Raw genomic sequence first — 24,571 nt, 5'->3', positions numbered from 1 at the left:
GTATATATATATATATATATATATATATATATATATACCACATCTTTATCCATTCATCCATCGATGGACATTTGGGCTCTTTCCATGCTTTGGCTATTGTTGATAGGGCTGCTATAAACATGGGGGGGCATGCGTCCCTTTGAAACAGCACACCTGTGTCCCATGGATAAGTGCAGAGTAGTGCGATTGCTGGGTCATAGGGTAGTTCTATTTTTAGTTTTTTGAGGAACCTCCATACTGTTTTCCAGAGTGGCTGCACCAGCTTGCATTCCCATGGGAATCTTTACTCTACTTTCCAGGTCTATGGATTTACCTCTTTTAGATATTGCATGTAAGTGGAACCATACAATATTTGTCCTTTTGTGTCTGGTTTCTTTCATTTAGCATAATGTTTTCAAGGTTCATCTACATTGTAGCACGAATCAGAATTTCATTCTTTTTTCTTTTACGTTTATTTATTCATTTTGGGAGGGGGAAGGGGCAGAGAGAGAAGGAGAGAGAAAGAATCCCAAGCAGGTTCTGCACCGTCAGTGTGGAGCCAGACGAGAGGCTTGAACATACGAACCACAAGATCATGACCTGAGCTGAAATCAAGAGTCAGGTGCTTAATGGACTGAGCCACCCAGGCACCCCAGAACTTCATTTTTCTACGTGGCTGAAAAATATTCCATTTGCACGCATACACCTCATTTTGTTCATGCATTTGTCTTTTGATGGGTATTTGAATAGTTTCGCAATTGTGGACAATCCTGCAACAAACATTGGCTTGCAAGTATCTGAATCCTCATTTTCAATTCTTTCATCGGGTCCATGCCTAGAGGTGGAATTGTTGAGTTATATCGTAATTCTATGTTTAGTTTTGTTTGTTTGTTTGTTTGTTTGTTTTTAGGAATCACCAAACTGGTTTCCACAGCAATTTCACATCCGCACCAGCAATGTATGAGGGTTCCAACGTCTCCACATGGTTGTTAATACTTCTTTTCTATTTGTCTGATGCCACGTGCTTTTGCATACACAATTTTCTCTTCTTTCCCCCAGCGTCTCTCTGAAGCCCTTCCTGACCCCATCTGAGTCTGTGTTTCACCCCCCGCTTTCCCCATACCCTATCCCTGTCCTGAGACAGATCACTGGTCAGCTTCCTCCCTACGTTTTGAGCTCCCTGAAGGTTGGCGTTTGCCAACCTTCCCACTCTTCTGTCTCCAGCACCTAGCACAGATCCACGTTCAAAATGCTCAACACTTGGGGCACCCGGATTGCTCAGTCGGTAAAGCTACGGAGGAGCTTTCTGCATGGAGGAGAGTTGAATGGAGAAAGACTGTGGGGCCTCTTTGGGTGTCTTTTTTTGCTCACCTTTGGGGTGGGGATACACCTGCTTCTGAGGCCCCTTGAGCTCTGGAGAAAAAGAGGTGTCAGAGAATGTGGAGGATGAACGCTTGATACACATGCGTGAATGGTAGGGTTTCAGGATTAGATTCAGCCATGACAGTGACGGGGCCCTACAGTAACAGCGGCTAAATCCATCAAAGGGCAGGGGACACTGTCCAGGGCTGGTTAGGCCACTGTCTTCACGAATGTCCCACGGGCACAGAGGCCTAGTTCATCATGCCACCATCCCAGGTGTGGCTCTCACTGTCTGACCCCAGGCAGCAGCTGGAATTCTAGCAACAGGATGGAGGAAGGATTCGGAGGAGAAAGGGGTTCTGGGAGGGCTACCTGGAGCTCCCACATGAGACTTTCACTTGAATCCTATTGGTGAGAATTCAGTCACAGGGCCACACCTAAAAGCTGGAGTGGCTGAGGGGCACCTGGGTGGCTCAGTCGGTTGAGCGTCTGACTTCAGCTCAGGTCATGATCTTGCGATTGGTGAGTTCAAGCCCCACATCCGGCTCTGTGCTGACAGCTCGGAGCCTGGGGCCTGCTTCGGATTCTGTGTCTCCCTCTCTCTCTGCCCCTCCCTCATTCCCACTCTGTTTCTTTCTCAAAAATAAATAAACATTAAAAAAAATTAAATAAGTGTTAAAAATTTTTTTAAAAAAAGTCATGTACAGGCTATAAATTGAGTGTTCCACTACTCTAGAAGAGGAGGGAAGGGAGGGGGGGAGGAAATGACAGCCCGTGGCTCAAACCACGAGATCATGACCTGAGCCGAAGTCAGATTGACGACTGAGCCACCCAGGCGCCCCATGGACAGTCTTATTTTCTTATTTTTAAATATCCCACCCCCTTGTCAGCTGGATCCAGAACTCGGGCTGGGAAAGCAGGTCACCGTAGCTCTCCTGAGTCTGATAGGCCTCCCGAATGACAACTGGTGTGTTCGCTCTGAGCTCATGTAAGTGCCCCGAAGCGTAATGGGTGCAAACCTGGCCCTTGCCCTCACTCCTCCCGTGGTCCTGTCCTACGCTCGGGAATCGAAGGGCACCGGGTGCCCCCTCTTCTGTTCGCTCCCGTTCGGGCCCGTTGAGCACTCCTGGCAGCGATTTCCGTGGTCGACCTGGTTCCTGGGGTGTGTGGCCTTCTGACTCTGGAACTGGCGGCACCTGTCGCTCTAGCTAGAGGCTGAGGGGAGCCCATTTACACCCCTCCCTGAGACCATCCGCCGCGCCTTTCCGCTCTGCTCTCGGTCAGCCCGAACCTGGAAACTACCCCACTTCGGGGCGTCTGTGTGTGACACCGGTGCGATCTCCATAGTGACTCCCCTGCTGATATGCAAGCCAGCGCGTGAGAGGATTTCACGGTCTGTGCGTGGTGGGCGGTGGGGGGCAGATGGGACGTGGGCCAGCTCCTGCAGGAGGCTGTCTCGGGCCCCCACCCGGGACAAGTGGGCCCTCCCCGAAGCAGCAGGAGGTGCAGTGTTAGGAGAGGTGGGGGCTGGGACGCTGCTAGAGAGGAACCCGGACAGCCTCCTGCAAGGCGGAGAGACTCCCGCTGGGTCTTCCCGGCCTCTAACACAGACGGAGCAACAGCCACCTCGCGGCAGACGCCGAGGGTCCCGTCGGTCTTGTAGGTGAGTGGCATGAGGCAGCGTGAGTTTGGGGAGGACAAGCACCGGTGCCCAGAACAAATCAGGATCACCTGGAAGGGGCTGATGGGGCCAGGGCAGTTCGAGGGCGTGAAGAGTTACGGCACAGCCCAGCCGGGTTCTCATGCCTTCTGGTCAGTCTCATGCCTTCACAGTGAGCCGGACTGTGTGCGTTCCGGTTCTGTGTGGCCATGTGACGTTGCGCTGGAACGTGATATGCGCCACTTCTACGCTTGGCTGGCCCCTGAGGCCCCCCACGTTCTCTCCTCCCCGCCGCTGGCTGGATGCACTAGACATGCTCTACCACTGAGGTCGGGGGCGACGAGCTAAATGAGCAGCAAGACAGCGACGCTGACGCTGCCCCGAGACCAGCACCTTGCAGTCCTCCAGTCGCCTCTGCCAGTTCCCTGGGGCCTCGCCCCCCTCCCCAGGCTCGCGGCTCAGGAGGGCACGGCTGGCCGGTTCTCTCTTAATTGTTCTGACCCTACCTCTTGTGCCCTTGGTCAGTCACTGGGCGCATGTTTGTGCAGATTGTCCTGTGGTTCGTTCAGGCCTCTGCTCAAATAGGAGTCCTCTCTCAGAGAAGCCCTCCCGAAATACAAATAGTAATCCCCTCGATTCCAGCACTTTCTCGTCCTGACAGCACTGTTTTTCTGTATAGCTCCCGGGTCTCTTTCTTTTTTAATGTTTATTTTTGAGAGAGAAAGAGACAGAGTGTGAGCAGGGGAGGGGCAGAGAGAGAGGGAGACACAGAATCCAAAGCAGGCTCCAGGTTCCGAGCTGTCAGCACAGGGCCTGACACAGGGCTCAAACCCACAAACTGCGAGATCATGACCTGAGCCGAAGCCGGAAGATTAACCAACTGAGCCACCCAGGCGCCCCAAGATCTTTAAAACAAAAGAGCCTCAGGGGCGCCTGGGTGGCTCAGTTGGTTAAGTGTCTGACCTCCGCTCAGGTCATGATCTTGCGGTTTGTGAGTTCGAGCCCTGCATCGGGCTCTCTGCTGTCAGCACAGAGCCTGCTTCAGATCCTCTCTCTCTCTCTCTCTCTCTGTCTCTCTCTGCCCCTCTCCCCCAAAATAAATAAACGGTAAAAAAAAAAAAAAAAAAAATTCAAAGGAGCCTCAGTGCTGGGAAGCAGCAGGCTTTCCATCTCTCCTTGGCCCTGGGGCTAGAGCTGTGCTATTCCAGATAGCCCTGGGAAACAGATCAGCAAGCAAATCTTAAGTCAGGCACTTGCATTACAAGAGAGGAAACTTGTTGGGGCTTACAAGGACCCTTAGGACCCTTAGGCTGCTGCTGATTGAGTTGGGTAACCCTGGGGTAGGGAGAGCAGGGGAGCGGAGGGGGGGCGGGGAGGATGTTGGGCTCGTGGAAGTTGAGGTGCTTGTGGGCTAATGTCTAGGAGCAGCATGGCCTCCTCCCCTGTAGCTCAGGACATAAATCTGAGCAGGGGACCCAGGAAGAGAGGTTGTGGGCGTGGAGGCGGCCCTGAAGCCATGGCCCCGGCTGAGACCCCACACTTGCCACTCTTGGTGAGGAAACAGGGCCGAATTCTGCTGAGCCTGAGGAAGGCCAGGCCCTGAAGGCTGGACAAGGGGAGAGGAGGAAGCAACAGAGGCGGCAGAAGGGGCAGGAGGCAAACCAGCGCTGGAGGTGCTCAGGCAGCCCGTATGTGCTGTGAGGACCCTCCCCGAGGCTATCCTTAGCCAGCCCCTCAGCCTCCACCCCACCCAGACTGCGGCCCCCCTGCCCTGCCACACTTTCCCTCCTCTGCTGAGAAACCTTCCCAGCTTCCAGGACCAAGTGCAGACTCCTAACCCTCAGGAAGGTGTGATGTAAGGGGAAGCGGGGAGGCCCAGGGCTTTATTCCAGGCTGTGTGACCTTGGGCAGGGCCTTAAACTCCAATTCCCTTGTCCATCTGTTTAAAAAAAAAAAAAAAAAAGCCAATGTCGCCAGGTTGGCCTGAGGATCCATGATTGTGTGTAGGTGTTTTCAAACTTTTTTTTTTTAATTTTTAAAGCTTATTTATTTTGAGAAAGAGAGAGACCATGAGCAGGGGAGGGACAGAAAGAGAGCAAGAGAGAGAATCCCAAGCAGGCTCCACGCTATCAGCACCGAACCCGATGCAGGGCTTGAACCCACTGAACCGTGAGATCATGAGCTGAGCCGAAACCACGAGCTGGATGCTTAACCGACGGAGCCCCCCAGACACCCTGGTGTTTTCAAACCATGAAGTGCAATGGAACCGGTACTGATTACGATCTTGGCTTTCAAGGCCTTTTACAGTCTGAGCCTGGTTCTCTGGGCCAATTCCTCAACTCTTTGGCCCCCTAAGTTCCTTCTGAGTGTCCCTGGCTGTAGCCAGCATCCACTTTTCTCTCTGATCTGGGGCCAAGGGCTCTCTTCCTCTCTGCTTGTCTACTTATCCTCAGCCTGACGCCACAACTGACCCACGCCCCACCCCCCACCCCCTGAGGAGCCTTTCCTGACCAGCTTCCTGTGAGCTCTTGCTCTGCCACAGCCTCAAAACCCCACATGCCTGCCTTCCCTCCAATTGATGTCGCTGGTCTCTTCGTCCAACTGAGGAGCTGCTCCCTGAAGCCAGGACCCCTCCTTGACCTGCCTGTGGCCCTGCCCTCTGGCCACCACCACCAAGCCCAGCACCCCGATTCAATAGCCACCTGCTGGCAGGGCTCATCTGCAGTCAGGAGCCGCAGAGCAGTGGTCAGGACCCAGACTCTGGGTGACCTTGGACAGTTTGCCTCCTATGCTTTGGGAGTAACCAGGAGGTGACCTTGTACAAGCTACCTTTCTCAGCCTCAAGAAAGTTTGAAAAGCTACGTGAGGGTTGTCCAGGATACTGTGGGCTCCTCGATGCCAGCTCCCACACCTGGTAATCCATGCATGCATGCCAGCCCACTTCTGGTCAGCCCTGTGCCCACCCATGGCTTCTGTTCTTGTTGAGGGCAAAGAAATTCATCCATAGTTTCCCTCTTTTATGTTTCAACCTTTGACCCATTTGAAGGCTACCCTGGTGATCGTCGTGAGGTTCGACCCAGCTGTCTTTTTTCAGAAGGGTACCCGTTGTCCAGATTATATTTATTAAAAGGTCCATTGTTGGGGTGCCTGGGTGACTCAGTCGGGTGAGCGTCTGACTCTTGATTTTGGTTCAGGCGAGGATCTCATGGTTCGTGAGTTCAAGCCCCACTTCAGGCTCTGCTGACAGGGCAGAGCCTGCTTGGGGTTCTCCCCACCCTCCCCCTCAAATGAACATTAAAAAAAACAAGAAAGGTCCCTTTTCAGCTCTGAGATTTGAGAGGATGCATTTTACACTCTGAGTTTCCATATGCTGGGGTCCTGTTTCTGGGCTTTCCGTTCTGTTGCTGTTAGTGGCCCTGCTGGGCATGGCCGCCAGGCTCATTCCTGAGTCTTCCCAGGAGGTGGGGGTGTCCGATGCGCCACCCCTCTCCCACTGCTCTCCCTTCTCAAGTTCTCCTGGCTCTTCTGCTTGTTCATGTTTTCAATGTAAACTTCAGATAGTTCCAGGAAAAAAGCCTCTGGGTGTTTTTATTTGGATCGTGTTCAATTTATAAACTACCTTTGGAAGAATTGACATCTTTATGACGTTGGGTTTTTTCCTCGCCAAGAACACAGCTCCGCCTTTCCAATTTCATGTCCTTTGGGAATGTCTCAGAGTTTTCCTCGGGGAGGTTTTGCACGTTTCTTGTGATGTTTATTTCCAGATATTTTATCTGTTTTGTTGACATTGGAGATCAGACCTTCTCTTCCAACACGCCATCTCACTGGTGGGTGTTTACATGTAGGAAGGTATCGATTTCTCCATACGGGTTTTTATCTCACTTTCCTCCTGAATTCCTGGACTGTTTGAAGTGGTCTGGCAGTTGGTGTCATACAGATAAAATTGGTTTTAAATCTCAAGTTTAAACCCCACAACTAGGTGAGCTCTAAGAAGGCTCTTCCACTGCTTCTAGATCTCCCTGCACCGGGATCCCACAGAATTAGTTTAATGAGCAAATGACAGACTGAGAGATGGGGGGCTTAAATGGGATGCTTGATGACTCCTTGTCATGAAATCGCCTTAAATCTGTGCCAACATCTTATTTGCACAAAATTCTTTTTTTAAATATTTATTTTTGAGAGAGAGACACACAGAGCATGTGTGGGGGAGGGGCAGAGAGAGAGGGAGACACAGAATCCAAAGCAGATTCCAGGCTCTCAGCTGTCAGCACAGAGCCCGATGCGGGGCTTGAATTCACAGACCGCAAGATCATGACCTGAGCTGAAGTCAGATGCTTAACCGACTGAGTCACCCAGGTGCCCCTCTTTTTTTTTTTTTTTCTTTTATTCAAAACATTTTGTTCTAAGGGAAACAAGTTCTTTTACAAATGCTTTCTGCCCATAAAATTTCAATCACTTTCGTAGCCTGAGTAAAGTAACCTGTGAGGAGAGATTACCTTTTTCCGAACAAAATGCCAGATCTGTCAGGATGACTATTGTCAGGCAAAAAAATAAATTAATTTAAAAAAGGCAAAGCAACACGTGTTGGCAAGGATGTGGAGAAATAGGAACCCCCGTGTCCTGATGGTGGGAATGTAAATTGCTGCAGCCACTGCAGAAAACAGTATGGAGTTTCCCCAAAACATTACAAATAGGCCTACCTAATGATCCAGCAATCCTACTTCTGGGTATTTATCCAAAATAATTGAACTCAGGATCTCAAGGAGATATCAGCACTCCCGTGTTCATTGCAAGGCTAGTCACAGTAGCCAAGACTTAGAAACAACCTAAATGTCCATCAACAGATGAGTGGATAAAGAACATGTCACACGCACACACAATGGAATACTACTCATCCTTAATAAAAGGAAATTCTGCAATATGGGACAACAGGGATGAACACTGAGGACACTGTGCTAAGTGAAACAAGCCAGTCATGGGAGGACAAATATTGGATGCTTCCACTTACATGAGTCGAAAATATCAAATTCATAGAATCAAAGACTAAAATGGTTAATCAGCAGGAATTAGGTTTCAGTCAAGCAAGATGAGTAAGTTCTAGAGATCTGCTATACAACACGGTACCTATTGGTCAATGATAACGTATTGTACACATGAACATTTAAGAGGGGAGCGGCGCCCTGGGTGGCTCAGTCGGTTGAGCGTCCTGACTTTGGCTCAGTCGGTTGAGCGTCCTGACTTTGGCTCAGGTCACGATCCTGCAGTTTGTGGGTTTGAGCCCTGCGTCGGGCTGTGTGCTGACAGCTCAGAGCCTGGAGCCTGCTTTGGATTCTAGGTCTCCCTCTCATTCCTCTCTCCCCGACTTGTGCTCTCTCTCTCAAAAATAATAAACATTAAGAAAAAAGAAAATTTAAGAGGGGAGATCTTGTGCTAAGTTTTCTTATCACAATAAAAAAAGAAAAACATTGTTGGCTAAAATAGCTGGTTCTGGAAGCTCATGGAAGAGGGGAAGTAGGAAATACACATTTAAGGGAAAAAAATTCTTTGCAAAGCTCCCGGAGGATTCTGGCTCTAGCCCATCCTCCTCCTTTGATAGGATGGGCCAGGGATCAGAAGCCCAGAGGCAGTAATGAGGGTCTTGTCCAAGCCCTTAGAGCCTCACTTCCTTGTGGAGTCATCCTGTTTCAGTGCTAGTAGGTATGGACCAGAGAGAACACGGTCTTCCTACTCTCCAGCTGCACCCCTTACCCTAAGAGGTGAAAACAAGGGGCAGATGCATTTAAAAAACATTACTAATTGGTTTTCCTCCAAATCCTTGCTGCCTTTTCTGGCCTGGCAGGCAGGTCTGAACTTCAGAAAAACATGGCTGGACTTCCCTCCAACCTTCTACCCTCGAAGACTCCTAAAGCAGCTGGATGTGGTGGGGGAAAGCTTTGAGGTCTGTCTCCGTCAGCTCAGGCTGCTATAGCAAAATACCAGAGACTGGCGAGTCTGAGATCACGGTGCTGGCAGATTCGGTTCTTGGTGAGGGCTCTCTTCCAGGCTTGAGACGCTGTGGCCTCGCTGTTGTCTCACAAGGTGGAGAGAGAAAGCTCTGGTTATAAAGACTCTAACCCAACATGAGGACCCCACCCCCATGACCTCACCTAATCTAATTCTCTCCCAAAGGGCCTGCCTCCTCATACCATCACACTGGGGGTTAGGGCTTCAATATTTGGATGGGGGTGGAGAGGGGACACCCACATTCAGCCCATGGCAAAGTTCGTAGTCCTAGCTCCGGATCCTACGAGTTGTGTAACCTTGGGCGAGTTACCTAACGCCTCGGACCTTATTTCCTCATCAATATGATGGAATACAAAGTCTGCCTCCTAGGGTTTTGGGAGAAGTGAGTAATACATAAGATGTCAAGCACGATACCAGGGTATTTGCTCAATACAGGTTTCTCCTCTCTGTCCATCTGCGGCAGAGGCTGGCTGTCATCTTCTCCTCTCACATTTCTCATCTCACAGTTTGTGAGTTCAAGCTCTGAGTTAGGTTCTGCACTGACAGTTCGCTCTCTCCCTAGCCCCCTGCCCCTCCGCCACTCATGCTCCCACTCTCTCTCAAACTAAAAACAAAACCACCAAATGAACACACGCTTCAAGAGCATATACAGCGTCTCCCTGTTCTTTACTGTAAAACAGGGCTGAGGACTGGAGAATGTGCATTTCATGGAAACATGGTGTCTGGGGGAATGAAAGCATTTCTAAGGCACCAGATACCATTCCATGTTCATTCTTCCCAGTTATCCAGGCGCTCTGGTAAAGCAGAGCTCCATCCACACATCGCCGACCGTACGCAGGTCAAGGGAGCAAGACAAGGAAAGGCAGACTTCCTGTGCCCCTGGCCTTATCTCTTTCCATGACGTCGGTGTCTGTGCCCTCAAGCACCATCTTGGAGTACCTGAAGGTGGGGTCTGGTGCTGCAGAGACTGCCTTGAAGCCCTCGATGGGAGCTGTCAGCACTGCTCCCTCTGCAATCATGTTTGAAAATGAGCCTGTTACCAGTGAGCCGGGCGTACTGGGCCTCCTGCCGCTGCAGGGCCACCGCAGTGAGTGCAGTGCGAGGAAGTCTCAAGGCCACTCGTCCGCCTAACTCGTAGGCATCAAACGCAGCTGAGCTGTCCATGGGGCATGCCTCCCCAGGAATTACACATTCATGGTGGAAGGGGATCCAAACACCAAGAAACCTGTGACCAAACTCTGCAAAAGCATCACCGTTCCCATTAATTCCAATGCTGTTCTGACGCAATGAGTCAAACAGAGCAAAAAGCCACAAGGAGGCTGATGGGCAGGGCCTTAAGTTTTCACTAAAATGGCCCCACTTTGGAAACAACTGCTCAGCTTCGGAGTAGCTAGCACAGGTGGTCCAGGAGACCAGCAGAGTCCAGCAGGACGGTATCCACTGAGGTCATCGAAGAAATGCGAATTGAAAACTACTGCACAAGTAGGGCAACCACAAATGAGGTAGTATGCTGAACTGTAAGAACTAGACCACGAACACGGGGCCCCTGGGTGGCCGAGTCGGTTAAGCGTCCTACTCTTGGTTTTGGCTTAGGTCATGATCTCACGGTACACGAGTTTGAACCGGGCACGGGGCTCTGCATGGACAGTGTGGAGCCTGCTTGGGATTCTCTCTCTCCCTCTGCCCCTCCCGCACTCTCTCACTCTCAAAATAAATAACTTAAAAAAGAAAAAAAAAGATTCTGTCTCCCTCCTTCTTCCTCTCCCCCACTGGCACAGTCTCCCAATTTCTTGCTCTCAAAAACAAAACACAACAACAACAAACATAAAACACACACAACACAGACCAAGAAATTCCTTGGGTTCAATTTCCATCAGGCTCTCCCCAAACAACACTTGTTTGGTCTAGAACAGCCAGCACGATGTGGTCAGACACTCCTGGTCTCACCCTGCAACAGCCAGCCGAGCAGACGCTTTTTTTAGCTACTTAGCACATGGAGACTGCTTCAACACACAGCATTCTGTGCCTCTGTCCTTTATTTAAGGGAGGGGGAGAGGGGATGAGAACCAAAGAAGCCATGCTCTTTTGGTTAAGCGTCTGACTTGGGCTCAGGTCATGATCTCACAGTTCGCAGGCTCAAGCCCCACATGGGGCTCTCTGCTGTCAGCAAGGAGCCTGCTTCAGATCCTCTGTTCCTCCTAATCTCTCTGCCCCTTCCCCTGCTCACACGCTCTCAAACATAAACGTTAAAAAAAAAAACAACCCAAAACACCAGGCATGCCTGGCTGTGCCCTCAAGCATCTCGGAGCACCCAAGGGTGGGGTCTGGGCATCCATATTGTGAACAAGCCCCCCAGGGACCCTGATGAACAGCTGAGTGTGGGCATCCCTAATTCAGGGGCCCAGCAAGACCCACATGCTCCCCAAGGGGCTAGGTGAGTCAGAAGACAGGACACAGGAGTCCTGACATATGACATAGCTTTTAGGTTTTTACTTTAAGACGAAAGGGGGAAAAAAAGGAGAAAAGATACAGAGTGAAGAATTCATTGTATGTTTATTATTCACAGTTAATCACTACCTACCAAATGCTATCCGCAGAGTTAAAGGATTAAGTACATAAGTCTTTTTATTTAAACACTGATTTTTTTTTTAAATATATACACACACAAAACTTAGTTTAGCAAGGCTTCATGATATACACCAATTCCAAAATAAAACAATCAAATGGTCCAGGTGTAGAATGCCAGAGATTCCTCTTATCATCACCAAGGAAAGGAGAAGCTACCAGAAAGGGCGTGAGGTGGCAGATGCTCCATCCGGAAGAGCAGCCGCCTCCGGGGCCTCTGAGTACTCCGGGCCGAGTCCCGCTCCATAACCAAAGTCCAGGGGAGACTCCAACCTCCAACCAATTGGAGACTTCAGAATCCAAAGGCCGTCACCAACTCCGGGCAGCCCCATTTTTTGTTGCAGGAATGGGATCAGGTGGAGAAAGTTCACAGGCACATCACTATGAGGGGCAAGCAGCTGACAAGGCGTGCAGAGAGAGCTCTGCCATGGACACGGCCTTCCTACATTTCCCACTTGTCCTTCCCCAAACAGTCCCTGCCTCACGGAGACACTTCCTTGGGGGGGGGAGGGGGAGCAGCTATAAACACAGCCCTCTGGGAATAGAGACACGAAAACCCAGCCACTTCATCAACGCTGCCCCAGTGCTCGCCTGGGCAGGTTAGGGAGTCAGCACAAACGAAGAAAGCCACGAACAGACACCTCTGTTTCAGAGCAAGAAAAATGGAAGCTCTCATTTTCCACCCCAGTGCTGGAACACAGTACAACCTGGGACAGTCACAGAGGGACGTTTTAATTTCCTTGGGCTTTCCTGTTTGGAACTTGCTGGCTCCAGGGTTTTGTGTCTGGAGGGGGTGGGGGGAAGGATGGTGGGCGCTCTGGAGTTGAGGAGGGGCAGACAACAGCCTAGATCACAAGGTCAAGGACTCTGACCCCCCTCCTCCCTAGGTTAGATCCAGTCCGATGTGGGAGAAGCTGTAACCTCTCCTCCTTCCCCGGCAGCAGGTGCCACTGCAAACCCCAGAGGGCTGGACAAATATTAAAGCTGAACGTTCCAGGCTCGTGGCTGCGGACAGGCAGAAATGCCCACACCCTCCACCTGCGCTGGCCTCCTCTCCTCTACCCCACTCCCTCTCTCCCTCCCCCTACCCAGGGAGGATGATGTACACAGAGTAGGAGACAAATTGGCTGAAAAGCTCTGGACTGTCTTTAACTTACTTTAAAACAAATAAAAAAAAAAAAAACACCACTCATAAGCAACTCTTGAAATAAGGAAAAAGGCACTATGAAAAATCAACGTGCTTAATGATACCACGTGGAGAGAAAACAACATAGAAAAGAGACAAAGGTTTTCAGGTTGACTTTTCTCGGGAAGCCGTGAGGGGCCAACAGTCCTTCCCTTTTGCCCTGCTCCATTTCCAACTGTGTCACAAGACGCTGGGGCTGGGGGCCGCCCCTTTGGCAGAAGGTGACCAGCAGGGGCTGCCACCCACTGCCCTCTCCTCTGTGCATCGAGGAGCACAACGACGGCTGTTCTTTCTTCTGTCATTCCGACCACGACAGACAGTTTGCATAGAGAAAATACCAGCCTGCTTGGTTTCTTTTCTTTTATTATTGGCATCAGCTAGGACTATATGTGGTATTAGACGTCATGCACTGATGGACAGAAGAGGAAAAGGATGAAAAAGAGGAGAAAGGAGCAGCGGTGAAAATTTGTAATAAAAACTCTTTTCTTAATTTATAGGTAAGTTTTGGCATTTTTATATCCAACACCCCCTCCCGCCCCCCCAAAGTTCCAACCAAAGTGAGAGGGTCACCAGGTGACCCAGCCAGGTGTTCTGAGCTCCCTCACGGGCTGCTGTTAAGACAGCTCGTGGGTTTAAATCTTTTGTATGTGTTTTAAATTTTTCACTTTCTTTAAATAATCTCTTCTTGATTCTTAGACGTTCCGGTTCACAGGGGTGACGTAATTGCGGGGAAACATGCCGGTCTGCCCGTGGCAGGCCCCTTTCCACCAGTTGGGATCTGAGTTATCCATGACGTGGATAAAGTCTCCCCGACGGAATCCCAGCTCTCCATCCTCCTGGGGATCAAAGTCAAAGAGGGCCTGGACGTATGTTGGTTGCTGCAGAAGAGGGGCAGGGAAAGAGCACATGCTGGGTCTCTGCTCACAGCCAGCCCCCTGCTAGGTGGGGCTGGTCACAAGGGCGCAACAGATGTGTGCGACTCTTTATGTCTCCTGAGATGACCTCCCATTTCTCCTCCCCCTCCATTTATCCTTATAGGTCCTACGTCTACTCTCGTGGGTATGGAGTACTTTCACCAAAGCCCACAACACGCTAGAACACGCTGGAGTCTATTCCGCCACGGCGGCCAGGGCACCACACCATCGAAGCAAGTACTGCTTTCTCAGGGAAGGAACTTGGGAAACAGCAATCAGGCTTTGGTTTACAACTCCAGGCTTTGAAAAGGCTTTACTTCCCATCACTTTATTGCTTATAAAGTCCTTAAGGTTTTACAGAGTCAATAGCTTAAATAAAGTAAGGTGGAGGGCCACCTGGGTGGCTCAGTCGGTTAAGTGTCCGACTCTTAATTTCTGCTTAGGTCAGTTCGAGCTCCACATTGGGCTCTGTGCGGTCCGTGCACAGCCTGCCTGGCATTCTCTCTCTGCTCCTCCCCCCCACTCACGCTCTTCAGAATAAAAACTTTAAATAAATAAATAAAACAAACAGGGGCGCCTGGGTGGCTCAGTCGGTTAAGCATCTGACTTCAGCTCAGGTCATGATCTCACGATTCGTGAGTTCGAGCCCGGTGTTGGGCTCTGTGCTGACAGCTCGGAGCCTGGAGCCTGCTTCGGATTCTGTGTCTCCCTCTCTCCCTGCCCCTCCCCTGTTCATGCTCTGTCTCTGTCTCAAAAATAAATAAAAACATTAAAAAAATTTGTTTTAAACAAAGAAAAGTGGAGCTCCCCGTAACATAGGAATACAGGAATGAGCATGGACTCCACTCCCTCAACAAGTGAGGTTTTCCTCCTAACTTGCTTCCAGCGATACAATATTGGACAGCGTTAAAGACCGTTTCCCTAGAGAGACATAGGTGGTAACCAGCAACGCACTGCCTCAGCCGAGGGAGCCTCTGGAAAAGGCAAAACTATTTTGTTTCAACCACAAACCTTTAACATGAGCTAAAGGTAGTATTTTGAACAATGAGCACAGAAGCCCTGGCGGTAATCCTCTGAGAAGGTACTGGCCTGCCAGAGGAGCTACTCTGAATCGCTACAAGTGATCCCGGTCTCTCTGATGAGGCTTACCTGCGGCACCTGTTCTATGTCCCGGAGGAATATCTGCTGGTTTCTGGACACGGATGTAGATCTGTGATAATCTACCAGCTCATTCAAAGAGTTGAATTTCACCACCCAGAGGAAGTACTTCCCAGCTCCATCTCGGAGCACCTTGAAGTGCTGCACGTCATTCCCAAACCTGGGGGCGCAGAGAACAGGTCAGAGGGCTCTGTCCTGGCTCCCTGGGGGTCACCGGCCCATCAGATCAAGGAGGGGTCTTGTGAGGACTAGTATTCTGGCAACACTCCTCACAGGCTGAGGCACAAGAAGACTCCCTCGCTGGAGAGTTAGGACACCAAGTGCTCCTGAGAAGCCTCTAGGGGACTGATGCTCACCAGTGATGACAGGAAGTACCCTGGCAGATAGGGAAACCCTGTCCATCAGGTCAATTCTGAAGATGTTTGTAAAACAGAAGAGAATGGCCTAACCTATGGCATGCCTCTGTGTGCCCTGCACTGTACCACATCAAACAGAACCTCATTCAAGGCAAAGAATGTGACTTCGTTAACTTTTCAAGCAAAAAAATAATTAAAACCTTATGTGAGATTTCAAGATGACAAAAGGTGGGACAGGAAGGAGAGAGAGCGGACGGACTGGACACACTTTCAACAACTTTCCCGGAACTGGGACAGTTTAGAGTCATGATTCCTGCGTAGGGATTTTAGTTCTACTCATGGGAGAAAAGTATCAGAACAAAAGGACGTAGCAGAACAGTAAGTCCAAGAGGCTTGCCTATCACCCTCTTACATCAGCCCACAGGAGTGGGACCGCGACTGGGTGCTGACCACCCCTGACCACAGTGCTACGTGGCTGGAGCAGCAGCTCAGCAAGGCTCTGCCTGTCCTGCTCACTGCTGGGTCCTCAGCCCTCACAAGGCACTTGATGAACATCTGTAAATGAAGGACAGCGTCTCTTCTCTCTTTCAGTCTTAAAGGGGGAAAGAAATGGAAAAACTTCTTAAAAACCACCCAGCAGGTGGCAGCACTGGGCCTCAAGCAGGGGATTCCATGAGTTCAGAAACCGTGTTGCTATTTCATGGATGTCTCTGACTCCACAGAAGCTTAACCCCCACCGGTGTGAGGCAGACAGTTTCTAAAAGGTGTACTGGGTCCCAGACAGTGAGCTGTTATCTACCACAGTGTTTTCCATCACTGATTCACATCTTGACAACAGAGAAACATCTCAGAGACTGTGGATTCTTGAATCTCCTTTGAGAAGGTTTTTTTTTTTTTCTCAGTGTTTATTTATTTATTCTGAGAGAGAGAGAGGGAGGGGCAGAGACAGATGGAGAGAGAGAATCTCAAGCAGGCTCTGCACTTGCAGCACAGAGCCCAATGTGGGGCTTGATCCTACGAACCGTGAGACCATGGCCCTGAGTATCTTGAGGTGCAATTACTACCTTGATGTTTCTTGTTATCCTGTGTTTCATCATCTGTTTCCTTACGTTTTATGCTGATCTGAGTAGAAATCAAACACTATCAAATGAGGAGGGCAAGCAGTTACTCGTGGGTTAGTTCTGAGTGACGGCCACCACCATGGCAGGTGGTATGAGGTTGGAGGCCTTGATTACCAGTAAGTACTGTGCATGCTCACGCGGTAGCCACTGGCAATCTCCTGAAACCATTCCGTTTTATCAAATAAAACTTTAGGGGCGCCTGGGTGGCTCAGTCAGTTAAGCGTCCGACTTCGGCTCAGGTCACTATCTCGCGGTCTGTGAGTCCAAGCCCCGCGTCCGGCTCTGGGCTGATGGCTCAGAGCCTGGAGCCTGCTTCCGATTCTGTGTCTCCCTCTCTCTCTGCCCCTCCCCCGTTCATGCTCTGTCTCTGTCTCAAAAATAAACGTTAAAAAAATTAAAAAAACAAAACAAAACAAAACAAAAAAAACTTTAAAGAGCCCATGCATTTACTGTTTCAAAAATAAAATTTGAAACAGATGTTATTACTACCTTCAACAACACAAACACCTAGGGGGCACCTGGGTGGCTCAGTGGGTTAAGCATCCGACTCTTGATTTCGGCTCAGATCATGATCCCGGGGTCATGGGATGCAGCCCCACATTGAGCTCTGAGCTGACAGCCAGAGCCTGCTTGGGATTTTCTCTGCCTCTCTCAAATAAATGAAACTTAAAAAAAAAAAAAAAAAAAAGGCATTGGTAGAAGAGGAAAATTCTGATGATAATAATTAGACCCGGTTTGATTTTCATGTTGGGACTAAAAAAATTCACTCTGTAGGACAATGATCTGTGAAGTACTGTATCACAAAAAACTGCCTCCCATACCTTCAGTGAGGAAAGGAACACAAAAATTCAGTTTAAATCTACATTTCCAAAAACCGTACTGGTTCCTAAAATGAAACAAGATATTCAGTTGATTCTGGAAACTGAAATATCTACATTCTGTGCAAATGGCAAATAAATCGTCTTATGGGCTTCTCTTAAAACTAATCAATATAGGGGTGCCTGGGTGGCTCAGTCGGTTAAGCATCTGACTTAAGTTCAGGTCATTATCTCATGGTTTGTGAATTCAAGTCCCATGTCGGGCTCTGTGCTGACAGCTAATAGCCTGGAGCTTGAAGGCTTAGGATTCTGTGTCTCCCTCCCTGTCTGCCCCTACCCTGTTCATGCTCTGTCTCTCTCTCTCAAAAATAAATACACATTAAAAAAATTAACCTTTCAAGTTTTTATTTAAATTCTAGTTAGTTAACATATAGTGTAATATTAGTTTCAGGAGAATTTAATGACTCATCACTTACATACAACACCCAGTGATCTGGGTCTGTATGTAACCTAATCACACTGTCGTATAAATGATGTATAAGTGATGTGTAAGATTCCCAGGGCAGGGGTGCCTATGATAATACATTAAATGGAAAAAGATGGGAGTCAAAACACATATGGAAATGACACTGATTAAAAATCCTTATTTCACAGATGAGAAGCGATTTGCTCTGAATCCTCAAGGTTCCAACTTCTAGCCTCCATGGATTCCTTGGGCGGTAAAATTCCCACCTTCCCCATTCGTTCCCTGCTTTCCAGTTCCCCTTCACATTTATATCTACCACAGGGGAAAGCAAAACACCCCCAAACCCTTGTGTTAACCTTTTAAAGGTAAAGTGAGAGGCCCAGGACGGTGTAGATTCAAGCTAGGCATCACCAACTGAACGCTGGAGTCACGGGGCTCTAAACTCAGTGCTGGTAGAACTAATTTTTAAGAGGAGCCAGAAATTACTATTTTAATGTACAACTTTCTGATTTGGTAAAACACAGTTTAGGCCAATCCTTTACCAGCTGCTAACCTTTGGTGTGTGTAGCCAGACACCCGGCCTGTGGCTTCACAATTCGGATCATCAGAGAGAGGACTCCAGGAGACCAGAGCGGGAAGTACTTACTTGACGGAGAGGGAGAAGTCCCCAGGGGCACTCTCACTCTCTCGGATAAGAAAGGCCCCATCATGCCGCTGTTTGCTAAGCATTTCTTCTGCTTTGGCTCTGGGGATTTTGCCAAAAAACCACCTAAGGAAGGAAGACAAGCCAGTCAACATCTGCTTCCCCACAAAGAAACGGGATATCCAGCCTCCGAAATGTGAGTAACAGAACACTCCTTGCCAAAGGAAGGGGCCTCCCTCTTTACCCTCTAGTGTCAACATGCCCCACAAAGCCATTCAAGTCAGCTTCTCCCTTGAGAGATGGACCATCTCCCTTCAAATGACTGTTCCCTACCCTACTCTCCAGAAAGTGACTCATAAGGCATGATCGTGGGCCACTCTTCCTATAGAGGAAGACACTTAAAGATGGGCCTCCCGGGCCAAGGCCCACTGGGCTCCCTACTGACTCATCAGCAGGGCACTGGGGAAAGCCCGGGTCTGTCAATATGAAGCACCGGAAGAACCACATAAGGAGAGACAGGCCTCTACTTGCAGCCATTTGCCAAGGTCACGGTTTTGCTACAGTGGGATTAAGGGAAATGGAGGTAGGAAACCGGAAGGCCCAGAAACTCGAGACAGGGCTACTTCTTGTAACGGCCCAAGGCAAAGAGGGTCAGGCTCTGAGAGAGCAGCCTCTGCTGTCACAAAGGCTGGCACTCCTCTCGAGGCTCCGCTCTCTGCCATCACTGCTCAGAGTCGGCTTCTAGGAACCATCAGGAACATTATAATTTATCCTATGCAGAGGCAGCTAGTGGCAAAATTCAGCTTTTCATTTGGAGGTTACAGATTCTTCTGCTCTCAATGCTAATTCACCTTGGCCACAAGAAAAAGTGGGTGAATTCATGCAAAACTATGGGAGTATCTGGCCTGTGGAGGAGGAGGAGGAGGAGGAGGAGGAGGAGAACCGGTGAAAAGAGCTTAAAGTCATAGCTGCCTATTTCACACGAAAACCATTACTAATTAGGATGAGTGAACTGTGAAAACAATACTCTCTTTTCAAATTTGTCTTTAATGTGTTACTATTTTAAAAAGCAATGATAGGGGTGCCTGGGTGGCTTGATCAGTTAAGCATCCAACTCCTGATTCCGGCTAAGGTCATGGATCTCACGGTTTGGGAGATCGAGCGCCATGCTGACGGTGTGGAGGCGTGGAGCCTGCTTGGGATTCTTTCTCTCTCTCTCTCTCTCTCTCTCTCTCTCTCTCTCTCCTCCTCCTCCTCCTCCTCCTCCTCCCTGGCTCACTTTCTCTCTCAAAATAAACACACATTTAAAAAAATAAAAAGCAATGGTATTACTTAGAGCTAATAAAGATCTATCTGCTTCATCAGACTCTTTACATGGTACTTTGGAAGTCTGTTTATATATACAAGCTGTAATAACAAAGGTACCAAAAAGTCCGTTAAAGTAATAAATCTAACTTCTTCTACCTTACAAGTACGGAATCTCTAAAGTAACATACTAAAAAAATTTTTTTAATGTTTTTATTTATTTTTGAGACAGAGAGGGACAGAGCATGAGCAGGGGAGGGGCAGAGAGAGAGGAAGACACAGAATCTGAAGCAGGCTCCAGGCTCTGAGCTGTCAGCACAGAGCCCGACACGGGGCTCAAACTCACGGACTGTGAGAACATGACCCGAGCTGAAGTCAGATGCTTAACCGACTGAGCCACCCAGGCGCCCCTCTAAAGTAACATACTATACTGACATTCAAACGGAGTGAGCTGCTAGGGAAGATATGTTCAGAAGCTGCTATTAGCTGGATTCACCTTTAAATACTCCTAAACCTACCTTCTTGTGTCTTCCTCATGTTGAGTACTATAATGCCAGGCTGCTGAGGAGCTGCTACGAGCTAGCTTCCGGCTCCTACAAGTAACTCAAGGGTAAGTCCTCCAGGCCTGGAAGTCAGGCCGCACGAGAGACGTCACATATTAATACAACAGAATGATCTCCAACTACGAAAGGACAGCTGACTGTACTGAGACCATTAACACATTTTCTATTTTAATCTCTAGTGCTTTCAAATGTGGGATGCACTTGCAGGCAGTAAGCATCTGACTCGGGGTTGGGGCGGGGGGGGGGGGTCACTCAACAGCTGCTCTCTTTTCCTCCTAACCCCCACATCTTCCCACCAAGCAGGTATTGTCCCTTCTCCTCCCGTTTTAAAGTATAAATAATATGAATTTTAAAATAGCATAGATATTCGTCGAGTAAAAATAAAAAGCAAGACTTCCCTCAAAGTCCCCACAGCAGCAACTGTCAGCAGTTATGGGGGGTCGATTTTAGACCCTTGCTTCCGACGCACAAATTCGTAGATCTGGCCAGTGTTTTCCTGCCCCAACTTAAAACTAACTCAGTTTTGTTTTCAGTTAAAAAAGATAAACTTGGGGCGCCTGGGTGGCTCAGTCGGTTGAGCGTCTGACTTCGGCTCAGGTCATGATCTCGTAGTTGACGAGTTCGAACCCCGCATCAGGCTCTGGGCTGACAGCTCATAGCCTGGAGCCTGTTTCAGATTCTGTGTCTCCTTCTCTCTCTGACCCTCCCCCATTCATGCTCTGTCTCTGTTTCAAAAATAAATAAACGGGGGCACCTGGATGGCTCAGTTGGTTAAGCGTCCGACTTCAGCTCAGGTCACGATCTCGCGGTCCGTGAGTTCGAACCCCGCGTCGGGCTCTGGGCTGATGGCTTGGAGCCTGGAGCCTGCTTCCAATTCTGTGTCTCCCCCTCTCTCTGCCCCTCCCCTGTTCATGCTCTGTCTCTCTCTCTCTCTCAAAAACAAATAAACGTTAAATAAAAAAAATAAACGTTAAAAAAAAGAATTTAAAAAAAAAGATAAACTATAGTGAAATAAAGTACTCTGTATTGGGATTTTTAAAAGTAAACGCACTCATTATAAGCACGCAGATGGAAAACCAGAAAATTAGCTGGAGACCATTTTATACTTCTTTTGTATCTGCTTCCGTTTTTACTAATCTCTCTCTCCCTCTCTCCCCCTCTCCCTCTCATGGATGTCCCGGAACATAAGGGGTATTCGTACAACATAAGCAATCGCTCCCAGTTACAACATTTAAATAGTGACACGTGTATGTAACAACATGACTACGGTCACAATCTTTTAAATCTTTCAAAGTTGGGTTTATACTCTGACACAAATAGCAAAGGAGAAAGCTAACGAGAGGAGGCGGCTCATGTCCAATTTAATTCTTCACTACACCCCACAGGCTCCCATCCACATGCACTCAGTGTGAAAAGCATAGATCTGGATCCACCCCCCGTGTGTACAACCCGTGGCGCAACACTTCTGCCACCAATCACTTGGTAGTCTGTTTAATTTGTTAACCTGAATGCTGTGTTAGGCCGTACTCCATTTGAAACTTCCCTCCTCCTAACAAAAACTAAAGGTAGGGAGACAGGAAGGAGGGAGGGGAGAGGGAAGGGGGGCTTAATCCCCTGTGCTCTCCCACAGCTATGGGAGCGACGTGGACCCCGTACCTATGGATGACCAGTCAGAGCAGTCCTGGAACAGAATACGTGTCCATGAGGCCAGCTGCTGCAAAGACCCATGGCCACAGTCTGTTCAGCAATATGGTTTCCTTGTTCTGAGCCTGCAGTGGGGAAGCACTGCCCGCATTTCAGCCAGAGGCTGCAAAGACCACCACCACGGAGGCTGTCCTGGATGCTTCCCGATAGATTATTATTCCAGAGTTCTTTAGGGTCCTTGAAAGAGGACAAGGCAGGGGGCGCCTGGGTGGCGCAGTCAGTTAAGCGTCCGACTTCAGCCAGGTCACGATCTCGCGCTCCGTGAGTTCGAGCCCCGCGTCAGGCTCTGGGCTGATGGCTTGGAGCCTGGAGCCTGTTTCCGATGCTGTGTCTCCCTCTCTCTCTGCCCCTCCCCCGTTCATGCTCTGTCTCTCTCTGTCCCAAAAATAAATAAAAAACGTTGAAAAAAATAAAATAAAATAAAGTGCTTATATTAAGTATCTGTTCTTAAAAAAAAAAAAAAAAAAAAAAAAGAGGACAAGGCAGGATAGGGACTCTTCCTCGAGGGCTAAACCATCAACTGCGCAATGGGGCAGTAACTCGTACTTTCTGAGGAAGGAGGCCTTTCTTGTGTTTTCCCAACAGTTGGATTCGAAACGCCTACATTACCTCCAACAATTTGAAGAAAAACAAGGATTTAGAGCCACTGGCATTTTATTTAATATAAAGTTGCAGTATGATATTCTGCTGAATTCCCTTTCAGCACAGAAATATGGAAATGAAAAGGAACTGCAGTTTACTTTGTTATGACTGGATTGAGTGCAGGAGCCAGCAAATTAAAATTATGGCCCTCGGCCCAAATATGCCCAGTTTTTATATGGCCCACAATCTAAGACTTTGACAAATTTTTAAAGGGTTATTTAAAAAAAATTCGAAATATGTGACATGGCAGATATCGCAAATAGTTCTCAAAGTCTACAATATTTATCATCTGGTCCTTTACACAGAGTTTAGCCAACCTTTGATCTATTTTGAGGATAACTGAAAGAACAGATGTGTACAGACTACCTGGCTTATACGGACTGAGGGAGCTCCCACTATGTGATCTAAGGAGTCCCCCCCACTCCCGGTAACCCCTACCCAACTGCTTTTCCCCATGGAGTGCATCCCATGATGCTGTCCATGGAAAGTTCACACAGCCCCCAAAGCAAATACTGACACTAAATGGTTACAAGGATGCAAAGCTGTCCTTAGTATACTTTCCAGGACATCTGTACTAGTCTTGTGTTCACCTTCTGGAGTTTTTTGGTCGTTACCATTTGTGCCTATGTTTTAGTGACCTGGGCATGGCTGTTCATAAACCCCTGATCTAATATTATGGGGACTTCAAATAAGGAGTATTAGCAATCCACTGACAGGGGTCCAGGAATCTCTTCCACAGACACCTTTGGAAGTATTTTTTTTTTAATGCCTACTCAAAAAAAAAAAAAAAAAAAGATAGCATTTAGCTCTTATTTATTTGAGACAGAGACAGAGAGAGGAAGTGCACATGTGGAAGGGCCAGAGAGGGAGAGAGAGAGAAGTGAGGTTCACCTGGGGCTTGTGTTTTTACCCAGAGCAGGGCACAAGCTCACCCGATGTGGGACTCAGACTCACCAACTGTGAGATCATGACCTGAGCCAAAGTCAGATGCTTAAAGACTGAGCCACCCAGGCGCCCAGCATTTGGCTTGTACTTGACTGCCAGTGGTGGTCACCTCTGAAAGGGGTATGTGTGTAGAGAGAAACTCATGTACTGCTCTACAGTTTCCTACAATGTCTTTTATAATGAGAACTAAATTCATAAGTTACTGAAATTATAGCAGTGAAATAAAAATAGCTTCCCTAATTTCTAGGATAAAGGGAAATGAACTAGATGATCTTAAGGGCCCCTTCGGGCTCTGTGACACCGAGCCGGGTGTGTGATTAGATGGGGTTAAGATCTTCGCTCTAGTGCTTGGGAGAGGAAAGAAATGACGGCCACCCATGAGAGCAGTGACAGTGAAGGAGAGGGACAGTTGGGCTGCTATTCAAGGTGGGTCAAGTCATCTAAAGGGCTTATCGTTTTGTGTTAACTGAAGTAGACACAACTGACTCCTCCCTCGTGTCTCAATGGCACGCTAGTCTGAGCACGAAGCCTCAATTCCCACCGATGTACAAGGAATGGAAGAGACTGCTTCTGAGGGAGGAGCAGGGCCAGTGAAGGAGATGGTGGGTGAGGGTGGGAAGGCTGTGGTCTGTATGGGCTCCCAGGGTCCCACCATGTCACCTACCAGTATAAACTGGGTGGGGGAGGGGAGGTTCCTAGGGAGAAAAAGAGAAAAAAATTCACTGCTCTCAAGAGCCTGGAGTAGGGAGATTATTTTGTTTTCTCTAACGCGGGAACACTAAGTGGTAGGCAAGGGTAGTGATTAAAATAAGCATTTTCTGAAAACCTATTATACTGCCAAGCATTGTGCTCTGGGGATACAAAGATTATTAAGATAAAGTCCTATAGGGCAATCAAATGTATCAACAAGACCCTGTGGTAAGTACCCTTTCTAAAACTCAAAACATGTAGAATTATGAAACACTTCTGGCCCCAGGGGTTTTGTGAAAAAGAATCCTGGAGTGGCATTACTGTTGTTTTATTATTTGAAGATCACAGACAGTATCAATCCAAAACGTGTACTATTATTATGTAATAGTATATATACTACTGTTTCAAAAATGAAACAATTGCTTCATTAA

At 48.5% G+C, this 24,571-nt stretch overlaps 1 protein-coding gene across 1 annotated transcript in view; it reads right to left on the bottom strand.

Annotated features, from left to right (window-relative positions):
- Positions 1–13,161: 13,161 nt before the first annotated feature.
- GRB2 (growth factor receptor bound protein 2) overlaps positions 13,162–24,571 on the bottom strand; it is a 71,742-nt gene continuing 60,332 nt past the window's right edge. The window contains exons 4-6 of the mRNA XM_047081408.1: positions 18,295–18,417; positions 14,879–15,047; positions 13,162–13,693 (exon numbers count right to left, since the gene is read on the bottom strand). Coding sequence (XP_046937364.1) covers positions 13,508–13,693; positions 14,879–15,047; positions 18,295–18,417 — 478 coding nt within the window. The 3' untranslated portion in view covers positions 13,162–13,507. The remainder of the gene's footprint in view (positions 13,694–14,878; positions 15,048–18,294; positions 18,418–24,571) is intronic.

Source organism: Lynx rufus, unplaced genomic scaffold (assembly GCF_022079265.1).
Source record: "Lynx rufus isolate CCGP_SWC_20201006 ecotype Redwood Valley unplaced genomic scaffold, mLynRuf1.p SCAF_18, whole genome shotgun sequence".
Classification (NCBI taxonomy): Eukaryota; Metazoa; Chordata; class Mammalia; order Carnivora; family Felidae; genus Lynx; species Lynx rufus.
The sequence above is the reverse complement of the archived record's forward strand: the minus strand, read 5'-3'. Positions and strand labels throughout refer to the sequence as shown.